Genomic DNA, 19959 nt, shown 5'->3' on the forward strand with positions numbered 1-19959 from the left:
CCGCAGCAAAGTCCAAAGGGTTCCCCCCTGCAACAAAGGACAGCTCTTCAAAATCCATTGAGTTGGGTTTTTTTTTTTTTTTTTTTGTTCTTTTAAATAATAAACATGTGCAAACTTATGACAGATTGGCAAGTCACTGTCAAAGAGTGACATGACTCATGCCTGTAATAGCTTTACCCAAGGGAAAACAAGCTCTTTAAAACAAAGCCTGTGAATGGGGGGAGGCCAAGATTACAACAGTGTATTGTTGCTTCCTTTCACAATACTATTTACTGAAAAAGGTCAAACAGCAAAATCTCAATGTAAGATATGTAAAGCCAACAGATGCGTTGGAAACCTCCTTATCGTTCAAAATTTGCGGGATTAAATATATTTTTGTAGAGGTTAACAAATGATACAAGATTATGCAAAGGGCAGGACTGAACTATGTTTGCTGTACACTGAAGTCTGCCCCCCTCCCCCCCCCCCCCACCCGCCCACACCTAGAAAGCGACGCTCGCGTTGTCATCCCTGAAGATGGAAGACGCACCGTTCTTATTTTTCGCCGCCGTGTGATTTATTACACCTAATAAAGGCAGTGATTAAATGCAAAGCCCAGGCCTGCAAAAACACCGCCATGGCGCTTGGAGATCTTTCGGCGCAGTTTAGCTCAGCTTCCTCAGGCAGTAATTACCATTGCCAGGGCATTCCTGCCCTCGGCTCGTAGCTAAGAGAGACAGCCATTTCTGTTACTCCCGCCACCGCCACACACAACCGCCGCCAACACCACCCCCTGCCTATGTTTTTTCTTTTTTCTTTAATGCTAATCTGTACATGTCAGCACATTGGCACAGTTGGACGACTGTAGAATGACTTGCCAAAGATTGAGGACGTGTGTGTGTGTGTGTGTGTGTGTGTGTGAGTCGGGGGGGGTGGGGGGAGTCATTTGGCTTGTTTCTTTATATTCTGTTGGTGGCGCTGGCAACGTGCCCCTTGTCAACGGGGGAGTGTGTGTGTGAGTGTGTGTTGGGGGGGGGTTGAAATTGAAGGGAAGACAGGGAGCTGCACTTTTGTTTGAGGCAATTAGGTGTTTACCCGAGAGCGAATTAGAGTTCCCCTGGCTTCACAACAAACACAGGACCTGCTAGCTAAGGTTACCGGTAACATGTCACAAACCGTGTCATGCTCACATAGTACCCGCCTAAACATTTCTACACCACAGATCACAAAACTCATCTTTGTATATGACAATTTTTATATTAATATATATATACATACACATACACACACACATATATATATACACACACACACACACACACAATTTTAAAATGACTTGTGAATGACTAAACACACTCACACCTTAACTATGATAGTGTTTTGTTTTTTTATCCTCAAGGAACTTGGTACTGTACCATATGTAGATAGCAGCACCTTGTTACAAGCATGGCACTTCACCAGTGTGGCTACGTCCAGCTCACAGTGTCCGGGGGGGAAGGGGAAGGGTTTGGGTTACCGTTTCAATTATGTATCGATTCAGATTTCGATTCAGATTCTGCATATCAATTCCGGTTCCTATCGTTTCATCATTTTGATTGCCAAAGGAACTGACATTTTTTTGGATAAAATATATAAATATGTCTTTTATTCCAGGAGTAGTCCATGTTCTAAGCCTGAGCTGAACATTCAAAAAAGAGAATATTTATTTACACATACTGATTCACAGACATATGCATTAGAAGACTAAGGCCTTAACATCATCTGGAGCAGCTAATTAAAATAACTGCTAGGCCTTGTTGTTTTGGATTGTTAGAAAACTTTACTTGTCTTTGTTTGCAATAATAAGGGGCCCATTGTGCTAGTGAATAGTTAGACAGAACTCAATTCCAAAATAATCAGGAAAAAAATATTTCAGATTTTTTTATCCTTATTGATTTCTGATTTTTGTTATTGATTCTACTCTATTGTAATATTTCAGTTCAAAACCCTGGGCAGGGGGGGTAGGTCGGTTTTGCATCGTCAGCAAATGTTCAAGTATTCCAGCCCCACCCGGACCGACTCGACCAGACATCCATCGCCTCCACCAGCGAACATCCATCCATCCACTCCCACACACACACCCTCAAACTTCACGGTTACCTCCAACCCCCAACCAAATCAGCCCCATGCACCTCTGCCACATGTCGACATGCCTGCTGCCCATTACACCCCTTCCGCACATACACACACACACACACACACACACAACCCCCTCACCAAATTTTAGTGCTGACGGGTGGTTAGGAGGAGGACACTTCACCCCCCCCCCCCCATGTGTCCTCCGTTAGCAGCAGCGCAAATGTGGCGGGCCCCTGACGTTCCATCCTTCATGTGGGCGGCGCTGTGGGTGGACGCAGGGCCACAGGTGCCCAGGCTCTTTGTTGGCTTTAGCGGGTGTGGGAGGTGAGAGAGGAGGGCGCCGGGGGGTCGTGCCAAAACCCTGGGCACAGCGCGACACGACGCAACACGGCGCAGTGGGGTTGTGTTGGGAAGGCCTGAGAGGAAAAACGTTGGGAGATTCTGGGTGTCTCCGAGGGAGCCCCTTAAGCTGGTCCAGGTCTGGGAGTGGACCATCCACTGGACCATTCTTGTGAGTATTGTGTGGAAATAACTCTGAAAAAAAAACAGGCCCAGCTAATGGGATTTAAGGTGAATACTGAACCATTCAGCAACACCCGATAACGTGAGACAGATCAAAGCGGAAATGTCAAAGCACATGATAAAGGGCCAAATGCTTCCTTGTGTTCTGTCCTTTTGAAAGAGATATTTTTCATCCAGTAATTATAATACAATAAGTACAATATTAACCTAGTATTAGTACTTAATCTTATCTTTTACTTTTGCGTGTGTGTATGTGAGTGTGCTTGAGTTCATGCATGCACATGGAAAATATGCATTTGCAAGAAGAACACCGGTCTGACATCTATAGTTGCATATGCAATGCTGGATTAGGGTTGACTTGGCAAATTAATTGGGAAAATCAATGAGCAACAGGTTCCTGTAGTGTTCTCTACTGTCTGCGGCTACTGTAAGCTGCTACTCAAAATTAACAGGACATCAATGAGGATGTTTTAGCAAAACAAAAAAACAACATAAATTTCAGCTAACCAATGTCAGTCTACCAGACAAACAACAGTACAAAAAATGTCCCCTCACTCTAACATGTTTGTACAATTTTAAACAGATCCTCTTCAAAAATCGAGAAGATATCATGTAAAGCCAAAAATATTACAAACTTGCTAAATGAACTGAAACGTTTGACAGGCATCCACAAATACAGGAAAATGGAAAACAGGAAGAGAGTGGGTGAAAAGGGAAAAAAAAAAAAAAAAAAAAATCACACACGCACACACACATTGCGCACACACACACAGGCGATCCGGACATTGACACGACGAGCCGTGGGTAAAAAATGACTAAGTTTGGTTGATGTATGAAGCAGGCGGGAAGTCCATTCATCAGTCGGCCCCCCTGAGCACTCGCCCCGGCCCAGTCCCTCAAGTCGCGGGCCGCAACGCTCCCCTTTTGACTGATTAATTAGCCAATCAGAAGACATTTTTCACCGGCGGCAGGAGGGTTTATTTCAGCTAATGCCCGGGCCCCTTCCTAACAGACTCATTCCAGCCAAGTCGGCTCTTTCTTGCGGGGCCCTGCCGACGATACGGAGAGAGAGAGAGGAGAGGAGTGCAGGGGTGTGTGAAGGGGGTGGTGGTGGGGCATTGAGGTGGGGGATGAGGGGAAAGAGAGAGAGAAAGCGTGTATGTGTGTTGTGCGTGTGTTGTGTGTGTGATAAATCATAACCTTACTCCACCCCTGCAGCTCTCTAACTAAAACCCCCAAGGAGAAGCGACAGAGAGAGAGGGAGAGAGAGTGTGTAAGAGAGAGAGAGAGAGGGGGGGGGGGAGAATGTGTATAACAGATAGCACTGAAAAATGAAACTGCAAGAGAGTATAAAGCAGCCTAACAGACGGAGACAGAGACAGAGACAGAGACAGAGAGAGGAGAGGAGAGAGAGAGAGAGAGAGAGAGAGAGAGAGAGAGAGAGAGAGAGAGAGGAGAAGGAGGAGAGAGAGAGAGAGAGAGAGAGACAGAGGACAGAAAAGACACAGGGTAAGACATATAGACAGAGAGAGGGCAAGAGAGAACACTGGGACTGAGACACAGTAACAACAGTGCAACACAGAGACAGGGGGAGAGAGCGAGAGAGAGAGCGAAGCGAGCGTAAAAGACAGGCAGAAAGATGGAAGAGACCGAGAAAGGACAGCAAGAGAGAGAGAGAGACTTCAGACTTCTGGGAACCCCCGGGGGGGCATATGGTGCCCCAGGCCCAGTGAGCCAGAGACTGCGCCCTGCTGGCCAGACCTGGCGTGAGTCCCCAGCAGCAGGACGGGGACCGGACCCGGCTATGAGCGGTGACCAGCGAGCCCTCGTCTTGTTGGGGCAGTGACTAATGATAGTAAGGGGGCTGGTAGAGGTCGGTGTGTGTGTGTGTGTGTGTGTGTGTGTGTGGTGGTAGGGGAGGAGACAGCAGTGATGGATCACAGGTAGGTTCACAGACAGACAGCTGCTGTGTTGCTTGTGTGTATGTGGGGTTGTGAATCTAGTGTGTAGTTTGAGGTGTATATATATATATATAATAGTGGTTTGTGGTGGTGTGTATGTAGGGGTGTGTGAATATTCTAGTGTGTATACAGTCTATCTAGTGTTTTTGTGTATGTGTATCTGATCTGTAGGCCCAGGTAGATGGACAGCTGCTGCTGCCACAGCATGGGGCACCGCTTAAGGCAACTGAAAGGAAACTGGGTAATGATTACTTCCTGTTCCTAAACTGTACAGGTAACAAGGAAGCTACACCAGGCGCGCAACCTGAAGCGTTCCGTTCGTGTTGCCTCTGCTGCAACAATCAGCTTCCACTATTATTAATGGAAGTAGCTACACCAGACGTGATGTGTTCGGAAAAAATAGACCAGTCTTTTCTAAAATGTTTTTTTACGCGTTGCGAACGGGAATACTTCAGTTACGCGCCTGGTGCAGCTTCCCTGTAAGGTTAATCCATTCCATTTAGAAAGCTGAGGAAAACTAGGCATCCAGGATTCCACTTGAGACAAAATCCGATTTCACCTTTTCCATGTTGTTTTTTTTTTTTTTTTGATAGTTCTGGTACAGGTATGAACAAAGTGCTGGTAATCACCTTGAAGATGAAGAGGAGAACAGGAAGGGGCCAGAGGCCTGATCTGCTCCCAGGGCCCAAACAAACACTGCTGGCTTTGATCTGGAGCCAGCCATGTATGAGAATCAGAGGGTGGGGGGGATAGAGGGGAAAAGAGGAGAGAGAGAGAGTCAGTGTGTGTGTGTGTGGTGTGTGTGTGTGTGTGGTGTGTGTGTGTGTGTGTGTGTGGTGTGTGTGTGTGTGTGTGTGTGTGTGATGTGAGAGAGAGAGAGAGAGAGAGAGAGAGAGAGAGAGACGGGGGGGGGGGGGTTGAGGGGGAAAGAGGAGAGAGAGAGAGTCAGTGTGAGAGGGGGGGGGGGTGGGGGGGGGGGTCCTGCTCTTCCAGGCCTTGAGGTGATGGGTTGTGGGTACACTGGGGTATGCATTGATGTGGGGTGTGTGTGCTTGTGAGTGTGTGAGTTGAGTGAGCGAGAGTGAGAGAGTGTTTATGTATGGCTGTTTGGGAGAATGTGGTTGTGTGAGAAAGTAAGTGTGTGTGTGTGTGTGTGTGTGTGTGTGTGTGTGTGTGTGTTTGAGTGAGAAACAGTGCTTATTTCACATGTTTGCGTGTATAAGTATCTGAGAGGAGATGTATGTGTATTAAACGTGTGTGAGAACTGGTGTTATACCTTTATGTGAGAGGCACACAGAGAGAGCATGTTCGTGCTTGTATGCGTGAGACAGTGTGCGTGTCTTTGTGTACTCCTGTGTGTGTGTATACATGTGTGTAAACGTGTGTGTGTGTGTATACGTGTGTGTGTGTGTGTGTGTGTGTGTCAGGGAGCACTGTGACGAGAGATAAGAGGCTGGCAGGAAGCTCACGGGAGGGAGGAAACCCCTGGTGAAGGAGGTGGGAACGAGGACGGCCAAGACCTCCCCAGTTCACGCGCACACACACACACACACGTGTACACACACACGTACACACACACACACACACACGTGTACACACACACACACACACACACACACACGTACACACAGGCCTGTCCCACACAGGACTGAGAAGCACACAGCGCTACCTACCTGTCTGCACAATGGCTGACCAGAGGGGGGTACTGGTCCTCAAGGGACCTGCAGAGTTATCTTGGGCACTGCACCGTGTCAGACCAGAGTGGAGAATGGTCTACATCAACAGTCACTTTCCAGTGACTGATTCTGATAGTAGAACTACAAAACTGAAGATTCCGTGTACTTAATAAAGCTTACTAAATGATGCAAATTAGAGGGTCAAGACTTGACTTTTGGTAATGGTTGTACTGTAGAACCACAACAATGCTGCAGAGAAGGCACAACAGATCACGGTGCTTGTAGGGGTTCAGCTAGGCTGTTAGCCTAGCCTAGTTTAAAAGACCATCAAGTGTGTCACTCTCTGACACAAATACAAACACACACATACACAAACACACACAAATTACACACCCACGCATAAAATCACACATCTAAACACAATCATTCTCACACACACAAACACTCTTGCGCGCGCGCACGCACACGCACACACACACACACAATAGCCCTCCACCCCCGCTCCTCCTCTCTTTCCTCCCCTGGTCTAAGTGCCCTTTCTCTGGCTGGTCCTGCCAGCGGTCCGGGCCACTGGGCCTCTGGGGAGCCCATTGTGATTGTGCTCAGATCGGTTTTCGATCCGGTCAATGAAGTCCCTCCTGAGCCGCGCAATAATAAAGCCAGGCAAAAACGATTAGCACGAGAGAGAGAGGAAGACAACAACCACCCACAACACCCCCCCCCCCCCCCCCCCCCCACACACACACACACACACACAAAGACACAAACACAAAAAAAGAAAAGAGTCAGAAAAAGACAGGGGTGGAGAGGAGAGGGTGGAAAAAAATCAGTCCACCTGCATTTCCAATTTTTTCCTCCCTAAAGCCAGGGACTGGAGAATGGGGGCCTATTGTGATTGCGGTCCGATGAGCCCCTGGACCTGTTTTTGAAGACTGTGCCCCCCCCAAGCCCAAGTGTCCAAGAAACGGACAGCCGGGAACCAGAGCCATGGTGTCTGCTCTCGTCATGATATGGGATGGGTGGATTCTGCCCAACAGCAGAGGTCCGCCAACCACACCTGGGCCATCAGGGAAAGGAGGGGAAGACTCCCAGGTGGTTGAACAACTTGCTCTGAGGCCTCAGTGAGACACTGAGGCGGAGGAGGAGGAGAAGAGTCTGAATACGGCGCTAAGCTCACGCTAAACTACAAATGGTAAAAGGAGTTCAGTCACTTTGTCACAGCAAAAGCACTGACTCACCACTGACAAGCCTTGAAACGACTTAATGACGAACATGTGCGCTTTGGACAAAAGCGTAACCATAACCATAACCATGTGAACATCAAAAACAATGTGGGAGTGCAACTGATGTTTTTTTTATTACTTAGTGCATTCTTACTACTTAATGTAAAGTAAAGTAAAGTAAAGTAAAGTAATTAGTGATGGCAGCCTTCAGTGTTTGCTTTAGGGAAGCAGGTAACTCCTGTTCATGTTAACAAGGCAATCATATTGTCAAGATATAATACACCAGGAGACACCAATATACCCATGATTTTTGGTGTCTGACACTCGCTTGAGCATATCCGATTCTGATTCCATTTCAGCTGCAATTATGTCAATTTACTGAACTGCTCTCTGAAAACCTAAACATCAACACAAACGCCTAGCAACATTCCCAACATAAACAAAGATAAGCGCACCGAAAGTGCACCTGCTGACAGAGAGGAAGGGGGTAAAAGAGAGATGACACTCTTTCATCATGGGTAAAAGAGTAAGTATTGTTTACAACCAAACTGCGGAAGGCACCGACTGGAATGACTGAAATTGGGAGCAAAAAACCACTAAACAGGTGGCAGTAAATTCCCAAGACGTTAACGTCTTTACTTCAGTGCCAAGTCATGGCCAAAGCCGCACAGCCAAAGTGATGACACACGTACCAAATCAAACCACGAGGAGAAAATTACTGCCTGACAGTCTTGGGAAAATGCTTTCACTGGAATTAAAACAACACAAGCACACCCTGCAGTAAACCGAGTGGAGGCCTCGTTTACCACCTAAGGGCCAAACCAGCGTTTGGCCGTCTGAGCAGTGAAGTGCTGTCATCTGCTAGGCCCCTCTATTGGCATCGGGGCGAAACGGTCACGACCAAATCCGACGATGTCAACCTGTTCCCTTCAGGGACTAAATGATTTTACTGTGGCAATCTTTCGAAAAAGTTTCAAAGCGAATCTTCCAGGATTTTTTGCTCGAGTCATCATGAACGCACAGGGGGCAGACTTAAGCGCTTATTACACCCTGAGGCGTTATGTCTTCGTCGAGATTGGGTCTCGATGGAACATTACCTGATATGGCTGTTGCTCTAAGAAACAGCTCAGGAGGCAGAGACGGAAAGAGGGGGAGGAGGTTCAAGATGGAGGGAGGGAGAGGGGGACTAATCCTTTAACGGGATTTTGAGTGCTCTCTCTCTCCCTCTCTCTCTCTGTCCGGCTTTGGCCTGTGTTGGGGTGAGGCACTGCACGCTATGACACGGCTAATCGGGTGACTGCAGGGCGTCGTCACATGACCTCACGAGAATCAACCAGCCTTGCTTACTTACCGCAGAGGAGCCGAGGCGGATGAGGAGAGGGGAGGAAAGGGGTGTGTGTGTGCATGTGTATGTGAGTGAGTGTGTTGAGTGAGTGTTTGTGAAGGTGTGTTAAGAGTGTATGGGTGTCCGTATGTTTGTGATGGTATGTTAAGAGTGTATGTCTCTGTTTGTGAGGGTATGATAGAGTGTGTGTGTGTTTCAGGGAGGGCTTTTGAGTGTTTGGAAATGTTTCCGTTCTTTTTTTTTTTTTGTTTTGTACACGGTGCCAATGTCACGTACCTCATCTTGGTCTCTTGATGGCTTTGACCTCTTCCCAAAGATGCATGCCAGGTCAGTTTCACTGCGACTGGATAGGTCTTTTCCTGAAAGGCAAACAAAAGACTTTATGAACAACAACAGAAAAAAAAACTGACGACACTCTTCCCAAAGGGAAAGGAAAAAAAAAAAAAACTCTTCTGGCCTTGATCAACTTGTGTAAATCTCCCACGCATTTCTAGATCCTTCTATAATAAAATCTGGCAGAAACATGAAGAAACACGTCAATGCCAGTGTTGTCAGTTGTTGATTGCTTCAATGCGTACATGCCAGCTGCTGATTGATGGAGTAAAGGACACAATCTAAACAAATGAGACCTAACTGAAGCAGGCAGCTGTTTTGAACTTGGGCCGAGAGGAAAGGTGTTGGAGAAGCAGCAGAAAGACTGTGGGTGGAGGTGGGGGGTTGGGGGGGATGGGGTCAGCGTTCTGTGCTGCCACCGCCACTGAGGTAGCTTATAGGGAGGGAGGGAGGGGGGGGGGGAGTAAAACAGCCAATAAAAGAAAAACAAACGAAGCAAGAGAGGGCTCCACCTTGCCTCGCAATTTATTTATTTTTCTTTCTTTCTTTCTTTTCTTTTTTTTCCAGACCCTCAAAGGCTCCAGGATCGGCTGGCTGTCCGTCTCGGCCTCCCTACCTCCAGTCACACTCGTCCAGCTGCATCCTCTTCCTTCAGCCCGGCTCCTGATAACATTTGGTTATTTATTGCTTCTAGCCCCCTTCTCCCCCACATACACACACACACATTTTTTTTCTGCCTGTTTTTTCAAAGGGCGCCTTTGCCTCTGCCTTACAAGCTCACCAGAAGAAGGTGGGAGACGGAGGTGAAAAAAGAGCCAAGCTGTCCAGGGAGGGTCAAAGTGGCCTAAACAAAAAGCCCGGGTCATGCAAACTATCTATTGATCTCAAAGGAGTTCCACCATCACACCCCCACCCCCCATAAACACACATATACACACACACACACACATACCTCTTCAAGCCAGAAATTGGTGTGTGTGTGTGTTTGTGTGGGGGGTGGGGGTGTAAAATGTAAAAAAGAAAAGAAAACTTGACCTTCTCACACTCCACATAAACAGATTAACTAAAAAGAGTGAGTGAAATGTAGATTCTAGTAACACCAACCCCTTACTCTCTTTCGCTACTTCATAATATGCGAACATAAATGGCTGGCAGCCAATGGAAGGCCCCTACCTGGCCTGCACTGCTGAGCCAAGAGAGTGCAGGTATTAAGGGATACCTGTGGGGGTGGGGGTAAGGGTGAGGGTTGTTAGGTTGACAGGTGATATGGCAACAGGCGCAACTGAACACGGGCCAAACCAGCTTAGCAAAATCACAGAGACTTTCAGGAGATGGACAAGCTAATCTGACAACCAACAAACTAACTGGCTCCCATACAAGAAAATAGGGCCAAGATCAAACGTGCTCCCAAAATGACATGGAAATTGTTGACAAATAAAGCCGTGTCTGTCAAAAGATTTCAGCAATCGTCCCATCTTGTTCAACGGAAAAACACAAGTAGAGTGTTAATAGCGCTAACTGATGGAGTCAAACTTCAGGACATCCTGTAACAGTTAGTCTGCATCCATTATGATGAGGAATCAACACTCCTAAGGGTGGATGAACCACCTGGAAATGGGAACGAAACAGGCCATGTGATGCAGGGGAGTGCTCGATATTCTGCTTTAACTCAGCAGCTTATCAGTTGATGAATAGGCAGCCAATTAAAAATGGGTTACTGGTTTACACACGAAAGAGCAAGCGAGCGAGCAAAGGGCTAGTTCTGGAGAGACTCGTGCCTTTCTACAGAGACAGGGAGGCCATCAATCATGCCCAGAGTCAGCCAGGGCCAGTCATCAGAAGCAGAGTTTTAGAAACAACAGAATGGAAGTTTTTATGCAAAAACTAAGCGTCCTCACTTGTGAACCACAGAATACACATCAATGGAGGGACTAATGATCAAATGTCACTCAAAAATTATGAGTCATACTTAGATAGTGCCACATAGTGCTACATTGGTTCTCAGATTATTTGGGGGGGGGGGGGGGGGGGGGGGGGGGCTGCTCTTAAAGCTCTTAATTGTAATTTAAGGTTAGAGTTAGGGGTTGAGTTTGGTTTGGTTTTCCACTTTCAAAAAACTCCTGAAGACCCAGCTCTTTAGAGAACATCTACTCTCATAGCAACACTTACAACAAGTCTTACTGATCCTAGCACTCACCAGCCTTTTTAAACTGACAAGTAACTGTTAAAAACATCACTTACCGACGCACTTACTCTTACTGTACTCTAATGTTTTTTTTAAACTGTCCTAAAATTGTGAGAATTGTTCTAAAACTTACTGTTTACCATGTTGTTAGTCGCTTTGGTTAAAAAGCGTCAGCCAAATGTAATGTAATGTAAAAGATGATGTTCAGTGAACAATGTAAAAGGCAGAATTTGAGTTCAAACATAATCAGTGAAGTATTCGTGGTACACTAATAAACTGTTACCAAATTGCAGGTATAAAGATGCATTCATTTACTTCTTAGTAACTACACTGAAGGTCCCCATTGAACACTGCGTATGCACTTTCTACCGCTCTAGTTCTATGATAACAATCAACTTGGGGGGGCAGGGGGGTTGAGAACAGATGCCCTTACTCAGACATTATATTACAAACTCTCTGCCTTTGAGGGTAAAGGATATATTTCTGATATATGTTCTAATATGCACCATGCACATGTTAACCTTGTGACCCAAAAGCTGGTATTTGATGGGCATGGAAATGCCATCTCAAACTCAAGCCCTGATAGTCCGCTTACTGGAGAAGGATTACCGTCTGCTTCGGAAAAACCAGAATGCACAGAGCTAGCAATGCCATCACCTACCCTTGGCAGTGGCAGACAGCAAGGCATAAGTAGCATCTGCCTACTGGCAACCTCTTCATCTTCACATGTAACCGGTTTAGCCTGGATAAATCCATTACTCGCATTAACCTGGCAACCGTCGCCTAGGGACGGATATTGCAGGCACAGGCCAACGGAAAGACAATTTGCGGCATCGCATAGCGCTAGCTGGTAACCAGGAGAAATCCAATACCATGAATACGCCCTCACGGACTCGGCCACTCGGGGGGGCGGTGGTGGTGGTGAGGTGACTGCAAAGTATTCCCACACAGCAAGACAAGACAAGGTAACTCTGCCAGGTGAAACTTATCCCGATGGGATCACACGTCATTGCAACTGTGCAATCCACAAGTAGAGCAATGTTCTATCTTCAAGACCCCCAGACACACAGTTAGACAAAGAAAGACTATAAAATAACTCTGTTGGGCCCAACATATCCAGTGGGGATGAAAACACACTGGAAAAGTCATGCTCAACTGGTGGAGTAAAATACAGTGTCAGTCAAGTTAAATAAAAGCTTTTTTAACATGAATAAGGCATGTGGATTGTAGGAGTTATCTTCTTCACAACTGTTCTATGTTATTACTACATGGGGAAAAAGAAGTTGACATTATGCAAGTGAGGTGGAGGTGTCCGATGAGTTGAGCTAAGGTCACAGAGCCAGGTTCAGAGGGGTTGTCTGGGGACAAAGCCATCCCTCCTCTTCACAGCGTGAAGTTTGGGTCAGGGAGCATCCATCCTATCCACTCCACACACTATCCCCATCCTCTCTCAGGCCCCTCTCCTCTCACACACACACACACACACACACACACACACACACACACACACACACACACACACACACACAGCTTTTCCTCTGGCCTGCTAAATTAAGATCACAAAAAATCAAGGCGAAAGGGGGAGATGTCGTTGACAGGGAGCGTCTGGTCTCTATCTCCGAGGCCCATCAGGCGGTGATTGAGGCCATTTCGTGCACCCAAAAGCGACCGTCCTCGGCCCGCGCAGGAAACAGGAAGTGGTGCTTTTAAACGCTTTCTATTTCTTTTTTTGTGTGTGTGGTTGTGTCCTTACTGGGTGTGATAAGGGACAAGCACACTTTCCCCCACATTCCACACTGCTATGGAAAAACAGCGCAGCAACGTGAAGAAACATCAAGTGTTTTTGTTCATGATAACCACAAGCAGAGATGGTATCAGTGACCACAGCGAGGAGCTGTCTGGAAGTCTGGAACTTCTGTAGACATAACTGAAAGTCTCTGATCGACATGACTCAGGTAATTAAAACGTGGCGGTATTCCCATAAATTAGTCAACCCCTTCTGCAGTAAGTGACCTAATCCACCTGGTCAAGAGCATATGACGTGCCTAGTACTACCTTATTCAAGAGCACTAAAGTAAATGACCTGGTGAGAGCCCACTCAACTCCCCAGCTCTGTCTCGGGTCAGTGGTTAAGCTGACCGGAGAGCTCTGACCCATGACCAAAGAACGACATGGTTAAGTGGAGCAGAAGACCAACAGCTGGAAACCAAAGGAGGATATCCAAGGGTTCACTGAAAACTCAAGCACTAAACACTTACTCTTACAACACCACCTACTGTAAGCACTGTGGATGGAAAATGACAACATTTTCACTGAATTCCTCTGGTTGATATTAAGCTAATTATTAACTTAATGGGTATGATCAAGAGCATAACAAAGATTTTAGGAATCAATTTTTTCTAAATATTTAGGCTAAAATTGAGGTTTATTATCATGATTCCCAATGCCATGTTTTAATACATCTGCATAACCTTCATACCACTTATCTAGCACTTATCTACACAATACCTGAAAAATCATAGAGGTGCTTCAAACGATCATACAACACAAGACAACATAATAGGACTGCTGCCATATTCTACCCTTTGTCGTCATGACAGCAAATGTGTCGCTGTGTTATAGCATCAGGTCTTACAGGTAGGAAAACGTCTGTGCCTGAAGCCATCAGAAATGTGCACAACGGTTACATGTAATTATCTATTTTTAAATCTTCAGAGGCCTGGCCAACGCCTGAATTCCAGCACAGTGACTGAGAACTTCAGGCATATGTTCATGAGTAACATGGTTCAGGTAGTGTTACCACATCACCTTGGTGGGTATTGATAGCATTAAAACTGGAGATGACACACACACACACACACACACCAGAGTTTCCGCTAGAAAAAAAGAGTGCCGGTCACTTTGAGGTTTCGTTTTCCGGACATTTTGATGATATGCCAGTCAAATATCCTATTATCCCTTCTTAATTAGTCAAATTGAGGAAAACTGGAGACAGGCTATGTAGCTTAAAGAATGACATAATCAGGCTGTATAGAATGCAACATGTTCATTAGCCTAACTTAAACATGCCTAACAAGATCTAGCCAGTATCTTTTCATGGACAGCAAGAGTCCGCATCGTTTGTTATTTTAAAAAGGCTACGTTGTTTGTTGCTGCTACCCACGTTATCTCCAGTGACTGTTAAGCTTACACAGATGCACACACACACAAGAATGAGCGCTCACACCACTACCCCCTAATGCTATGCCTCTTTATTTGATAACAATAAATTAAGAAATGTTTCCTATTCTGGGAAATGTTTAGTTTCTTTTTCTTTCGGCCGCGGTTCAATGATACCGTTTAATTGTGCCAGAAATTTTCAGCGGACCAGTAATCGCTTCGTCGAGGAGGCCCTAACCCTGCAGATCATAGACAGAGAACGCATAGGCCTACTGTATGCTTTGGGTAAAGAACACTTTGCATGTCCAGTGTACACGGAGAATGACAGTGTCTTGGAGCGGCCGCACCCCCCGCAACTCCACTTCCAATGTCACTGATTCCGACATACGCCCGACACTTCTGCTTTTTATCTGGTGGTGTTGGAGTTGACCAGACATCTGAGGCTTCAGACGTTAACAATTTATCATCCATCGCGTCTGGCCTCTGAAAAAACTTTTAAGGCTAGTCTGCCTGGGCCTGGCCATGTTTGAACCGCCTCACTCATTTGTTCGTTGTTTAAAATGGACGTTTTAAGCGTGCGCTTCCTATTTGAAATACAGCATGGCTATGCGTGTTGTTTAATAACTTACTTTTCAAACGGTAGAGCCTGTTCATTTTAAAACATAGCCAGAGGATGTATAATATAGGCTTACATATTAAGGCTTATTCTCAAATTCAGATTGCGTTAGGGGACGGGATTATTAGCCAATTTCAATCGGACAATTTGACAGGAGAGATTTAATTTTGTCGGACATTTCATTTTTTTTCCGGCCAATGTCCGGTACCGGACAACGGAAACCCTGACACACACACACACACACACACACACACACACACACACACACACACACACACACACAAACACAAACCTCTTGAGGAAGTCCAATGTCACACTCACCTTTAGTGAACTTCATGTAGTGTACCCTCTTCCTGGAAGACTTGGACTTCTGCTCCAGGCTGAAGTTCTCCTGTTTGTCCTCCTGTGCAGGTTCTGGTATTCACACAATGGAGTGATTACATTGTTTAACACCTATTCAATTAGAGATTTCAAATAAAAACACACTGAATCATCATAACGAGCACTACATCATCCCCCTATCCCCTAAAGGAGTTGTCCTCAAAGTCTTAATGGATAAATTAAAGGGGTATTGGGTTGAATAGTTGAATTACGTAAGGCATGCCAGTTAAAATCATATGAATTTTGACACAATAAGCAAGGTGCAAAGACAATCAAGGTGGTTCAGTGAGTAGGCCTATTGTGTAATTTACTGTTGAAGTAGGTCTACTTTTTTTTTTTTTAGCTAGGTGGTCCGTGAGGCTTTTTTTATTGATCAAGTGGTCCTTGGTCTGAAAAAGTTTGAGAAACACTGATTCTCGAGCTTTGCAGAAACACACAAATGTTCAGGGGATCTCAATGAATGTTAAAAGGTGCAACAGCACCACCTAGTGTGTGAAACTACTACATGGATATAGAACTCAACAATTCATTATCTTTATCTGGCTGAGACATGTGCAACAGACAGCATTTGTGTCACATTAACCCATTCGTGCTGGATGCTGCATGACGCAACATTGACCCTCCCACTGGATGCTGCGTAGCGCAACATTGACCCTCCCGCTGGATGCTGCGTAACGCAGCATGCTTTTTATTTCATGTTTCTAGGTGCTACAGAGGCTTAGATATTAAATTTTGATAGACGTTGACAATTTTTAGTATGTTTTCAGAACATCAACCCTCAGGAAATAAGGTTATTTAGTCTAGAATGCCATAGGATTCTATAGGCGTTTTTAGCAGGCATTTTAGGAGTAAATGGGTTAAGTACCGTTGGTGGTGTCCTGGCCATGGCAGTTGTTGAGATCTGCCAGAAGCTGATTGAAATCGTCCTGATGTGCAATCCAATTATCCTACAATGTGTAACATAAATAACCCACAAGGATTGTCAGCTTCATCCAATTACTTAACACTATTGAAGTTGCAGTCAGCGATTGCGTAGAAAGTCGTTTTGTTTATGTTTATATTTCAATTTATTAGCAGACGCTTTGTCCAAAACAACATGCATTATATTTTAACCAATAACCAAACAAAACACACCAGAGAGGTAGCTCACCCCTCCCTTCAGTATTGCCAGAGAACCTTCATGCATGGTTTCATTTTTGTTTGTGGGACAGGCTGCCCCCACTTTGTTTGTACATGGTTTAGTGACAAACCTGGGTAAGTTAACTCAGAGTAAGTGGTAAACCTCCTAATAGAAGAGCTGTATGCCTTCATTCTCCTAACAAAACAATGCCATAGGGCTCTTGTTGTAGGAGGTTTACCACTTAGTCTGAGTTAACTTACCCAGGTTTGTCACTAAACTACGTACTTGGAATACCCCCCTGGGCTGCCTACAGAGACTGGGGTTTTGGTGCAGTGTAGCCTACTCACGGAATGGGCGGCTAGCAGTCATGGGGACATTCTTACTGAGTCTGACAAAAAAAATATCATAGGCTTGAAATCGCGTACAATCGCTGACTGCACCTGAATGGTTAGTTTCTGAGCAGAGATCTTACCTCATTACTGGTACTAGTGCCCAGGCCAAGGCTGTTGTTTTTTACTTTCACCTTGATGTGCTCTGTAGCTCCCTGCTCGGTTTTCCCCAATCCCTAAAATACACACGAGAAACGTAACTGTAAACAAACACTGGAGTAGGGTTAGAGTAAAACAGATGTTAATTTGAGGAAAATGAATAAATGTAAAGAAACATTTGCACTCCACGCGTATGTTGCCATCATACTGACAGTCACGCAATAACACGTGGGTTGTCAAAACATATGCAACTGGTGACCATGCATCGAGACGTTGTTCTTCATCATAATGTGAGTTTGGTACCTACCTTGCCCTTGGACCAGCCCATTCGCTCCAGCATCTTCTGGCCGAATTTAGAGTCATCCTTACTCCAGGCGCTGTTCCTAGGATCCACAGACCATTTCTGCTTTCTGCGGGCTGTTGACACATTGAGGTTAGATTATATCTGTTTACGATTTTAAATAAAGAATTGAACAACAGGGCAAAGAATATTTTAATCACATTATCCATGCAAAAACGTTTTTACGTCGGTCAGACAATTTACCAACATTTAAAACAATCAAGTTACTGTACAAAGTTCTACTATAGGCAGAACTAGCTAGCTATTTTGCTAGCTGACTAGCCGACCCAAGAACGTGTTTCAGTCGTGGTCTGGATATGTCAATTCATTTAAAAAGTACATATCTCAAAATTACACCCACATACTATTTCTATATGAGACACTAATGTGACATTACGTTGCACAATATATCTAATCTATCGATCTGTAATACAGAAATAAAACTCACGTTCTGCCAGCATGGCCATCTTGAGGTCCTTGAACACATGAGGCGATTCACGACGGTGCCTTGGCTTTGCCTGTATAGAAATACATATGATAATTTCTAATTGTATCAGAGAGGGGACGGGTGGTAATTTCACATTTTAGATATTTATATTATAGATATTAGATTTCTACAAATGAGAAATGTATCTTGAAATATTGTGTGTGACATTGAAATACACATTCGGAACTTTTTGTTGATCCGAAGTCATTGTAAAATCACAAGGGGGCGGTGTAGTATCAATTAATGTAGATGGAAGGAGAGGCTCTTGAGCAGTGGTCCCCAAACTACGGCCCGCCACCTCATTTTAGGTGCCCCCCCAAAAAACATGTCCGTGGTATATAGGATCCGGCCTGCACGGGAGTACGACATCGTCAAACTATAACCTCCGTAATTTCCCCCATTCATTCTCTATGGCGGGTCTTAACAGTACACATGTAATACTCTTTTTGTCCACTGGTGGTTGTTTTGGCGCTGTTTCGCGTTTGCCATCGAAAACGGAATGAAATGTATAGTAGGCCTACCTGCAAACAATGTAAGAGGCCTCTGCTGACTGCATCAGTGCTCAAAGTATTCTAAAAATGTATCAATTAATTGTTAATAACTAACTAACTTCTATTCAAGTCATAATTCTGGAACTTTCTGGTATAATTATTTATATTTTTATTCACTCGTTCAAATGTTCATACAGAGTTCACAACGTTCTCATCAGGTGAGTGAAAGTTAGAATGGTGGTCATTTCAGATGTTTCTGCCACCACTTCATAAAACTCATTGTTTGAGAACTTTAAATTATTTGTAGGATATTGCTTGTTCACAACTTGAGCTGTGTATGCAAAGTTCAGAGTTCAAAATATACTTTTGGGACTCCCTGCTTATAGTTTTGAGAATGCTATTATTAGTATTATTTCACTTGAGCTACATTTTACACTGATATGGCATGATGGCAATATAAACACAGATAACAATGGTATTAAATTGCAATAGCCTATAGATTAAACATAATGGAATATTCAACTAAGGTAGACTGCCTTTGTTCACAGCGCTAAGCTATTTATGGTTACTGATATACTCCGAGTCTCTGGCCCTGTCTTAGAGCCAGGCATAGTGAGCTGGCCCTCGGAAGAAAAAGTTTGGGGACCACTGCTCTTGAGGTTCTGGTTCAATTAAAGTGGCTAGGCTGCACTGCAAAATAAAAATGATACTGATGCGTGGACAGGTGTAGTATCTTACATTTAATCTTAAAGAATACCTGTTAGACTAAATTGGTCAAGTTGATCAAATCAATTGAGACTTCGAGACAAGGAGCCAACATGTCCACAATGAGCTCTTTGGTCTTCTTCTTGGTGTTGAGAGTCAGGTTGTTGTCAGTGCACCACAATGTTAGGTGCTGGACCTCCTCCCTGTAGGCCGTCTCATCGTTGTTGCTGATGAGACCAATCACTGTAGTGTCGTCTACAAACTTGACAATGGTGTTAGAGCCATGTACAGGTGTGCAGTTCCTTTGAGCGGATGAGAGAAGCGTAAAGAAGGACAAAAATCAGTGCAGCTCAGTGCCTGGTTTCTTCCACACACACTGTTGGGAATTGTGGCCAAAAAGTTCAGTCTTCGTTTCATCAGACCAGATGATTTTACTTCTCGTGGTCTGAGAAGGCTTCCATCTGTCCACTCTACCAAGACCTGATTGGTGGAGTGCTGCACCAATGTTTGTCCTATTTTGCCTTTTGATCCTCTCAAAGGAACTCTGGATCTCATTCATAGTGACCATTGGGTCTTTGGTTACCTGTCTGACCAAGGCCCTTCACCCTGGATTACTCAGTTTGGCTGAGCAGTCAGATCTAGGAGGACTGTTGGTTGTTCCAAACTTCCATTCCATTTGAGAATGAGGCTACTGTGCTTTTAGGCACTTTCAGTGCTGCAGAAATTTTCTTGTATCCTTTCCCAGATCTGTGTCTTCACACAACCCTGTCTTGCAGGTCTACAGACAATTCTCTCAACCTCGTGGCTTGGTTTTCACTCTGACGTGCACC

At 45.0% G+C, this 19959-nt stretch overlaps 1 protein-coding gene across 2 annotated transcripts in view; it reads right to left on the minus strand.

Annotated features, from left to right (window-relative positions):
* pinx1 (PIN2 (TERF1) interacting telomerase inhibitor 1) overlaps positions 1-17976 on the minus strand; it is a 35941-nt gene extending 17965 nt beyond the window's left edge. The window contains exons 1-7 of one of the 2 annotated variants that reach the window (XM_042095778.1): positions 17895-17976; positions 17414-17523; positions 17091-17183; positions 16364-16445; positions 15439-15531; positions 9101-9183; positions 5210-5290 (exon numbers count right to left, since the gene is read on the minus strand). In XM_042095778.1, coding sequence (XP_041951712.1) covers positions 5210-5290; positions 9101-9183; positions 15439-15531; positions 16364-16445; positions 17091-17183; positions 17414-17523; positions 17895-17913 — 561 coding nt within the window. In that variant the 5' untranslated portion in view covers positions 17914-17976. The remainder of the gene's footprint in view (positions 1-5209; positions 5291-9100; positions 9184-15438; positions 15532-16363; positions 16446-17090; positions 17184-17413; positions 17524-17894) is intronic. The other variant, XM_042095779.1, reaches the window with a different exon arrangement.
* Positions 17977-19959: the final 1983 nt, after the last annotated feature.

This window comes from Alosa sapidissima, chromosome 6, assembly GCF_018492685.1.
Source record: "Alosa sapidissima isolate fAloSap1 chromosome 6, fAloSap1.pri, whole genome shotgun sequence".
NCBI classification, from domain to species: Eukaryota; Metazoa; Chordata; class Actinopteri; order Clupeiformes; family Clupeidae; genus Alosa; species Alosa sapidissima.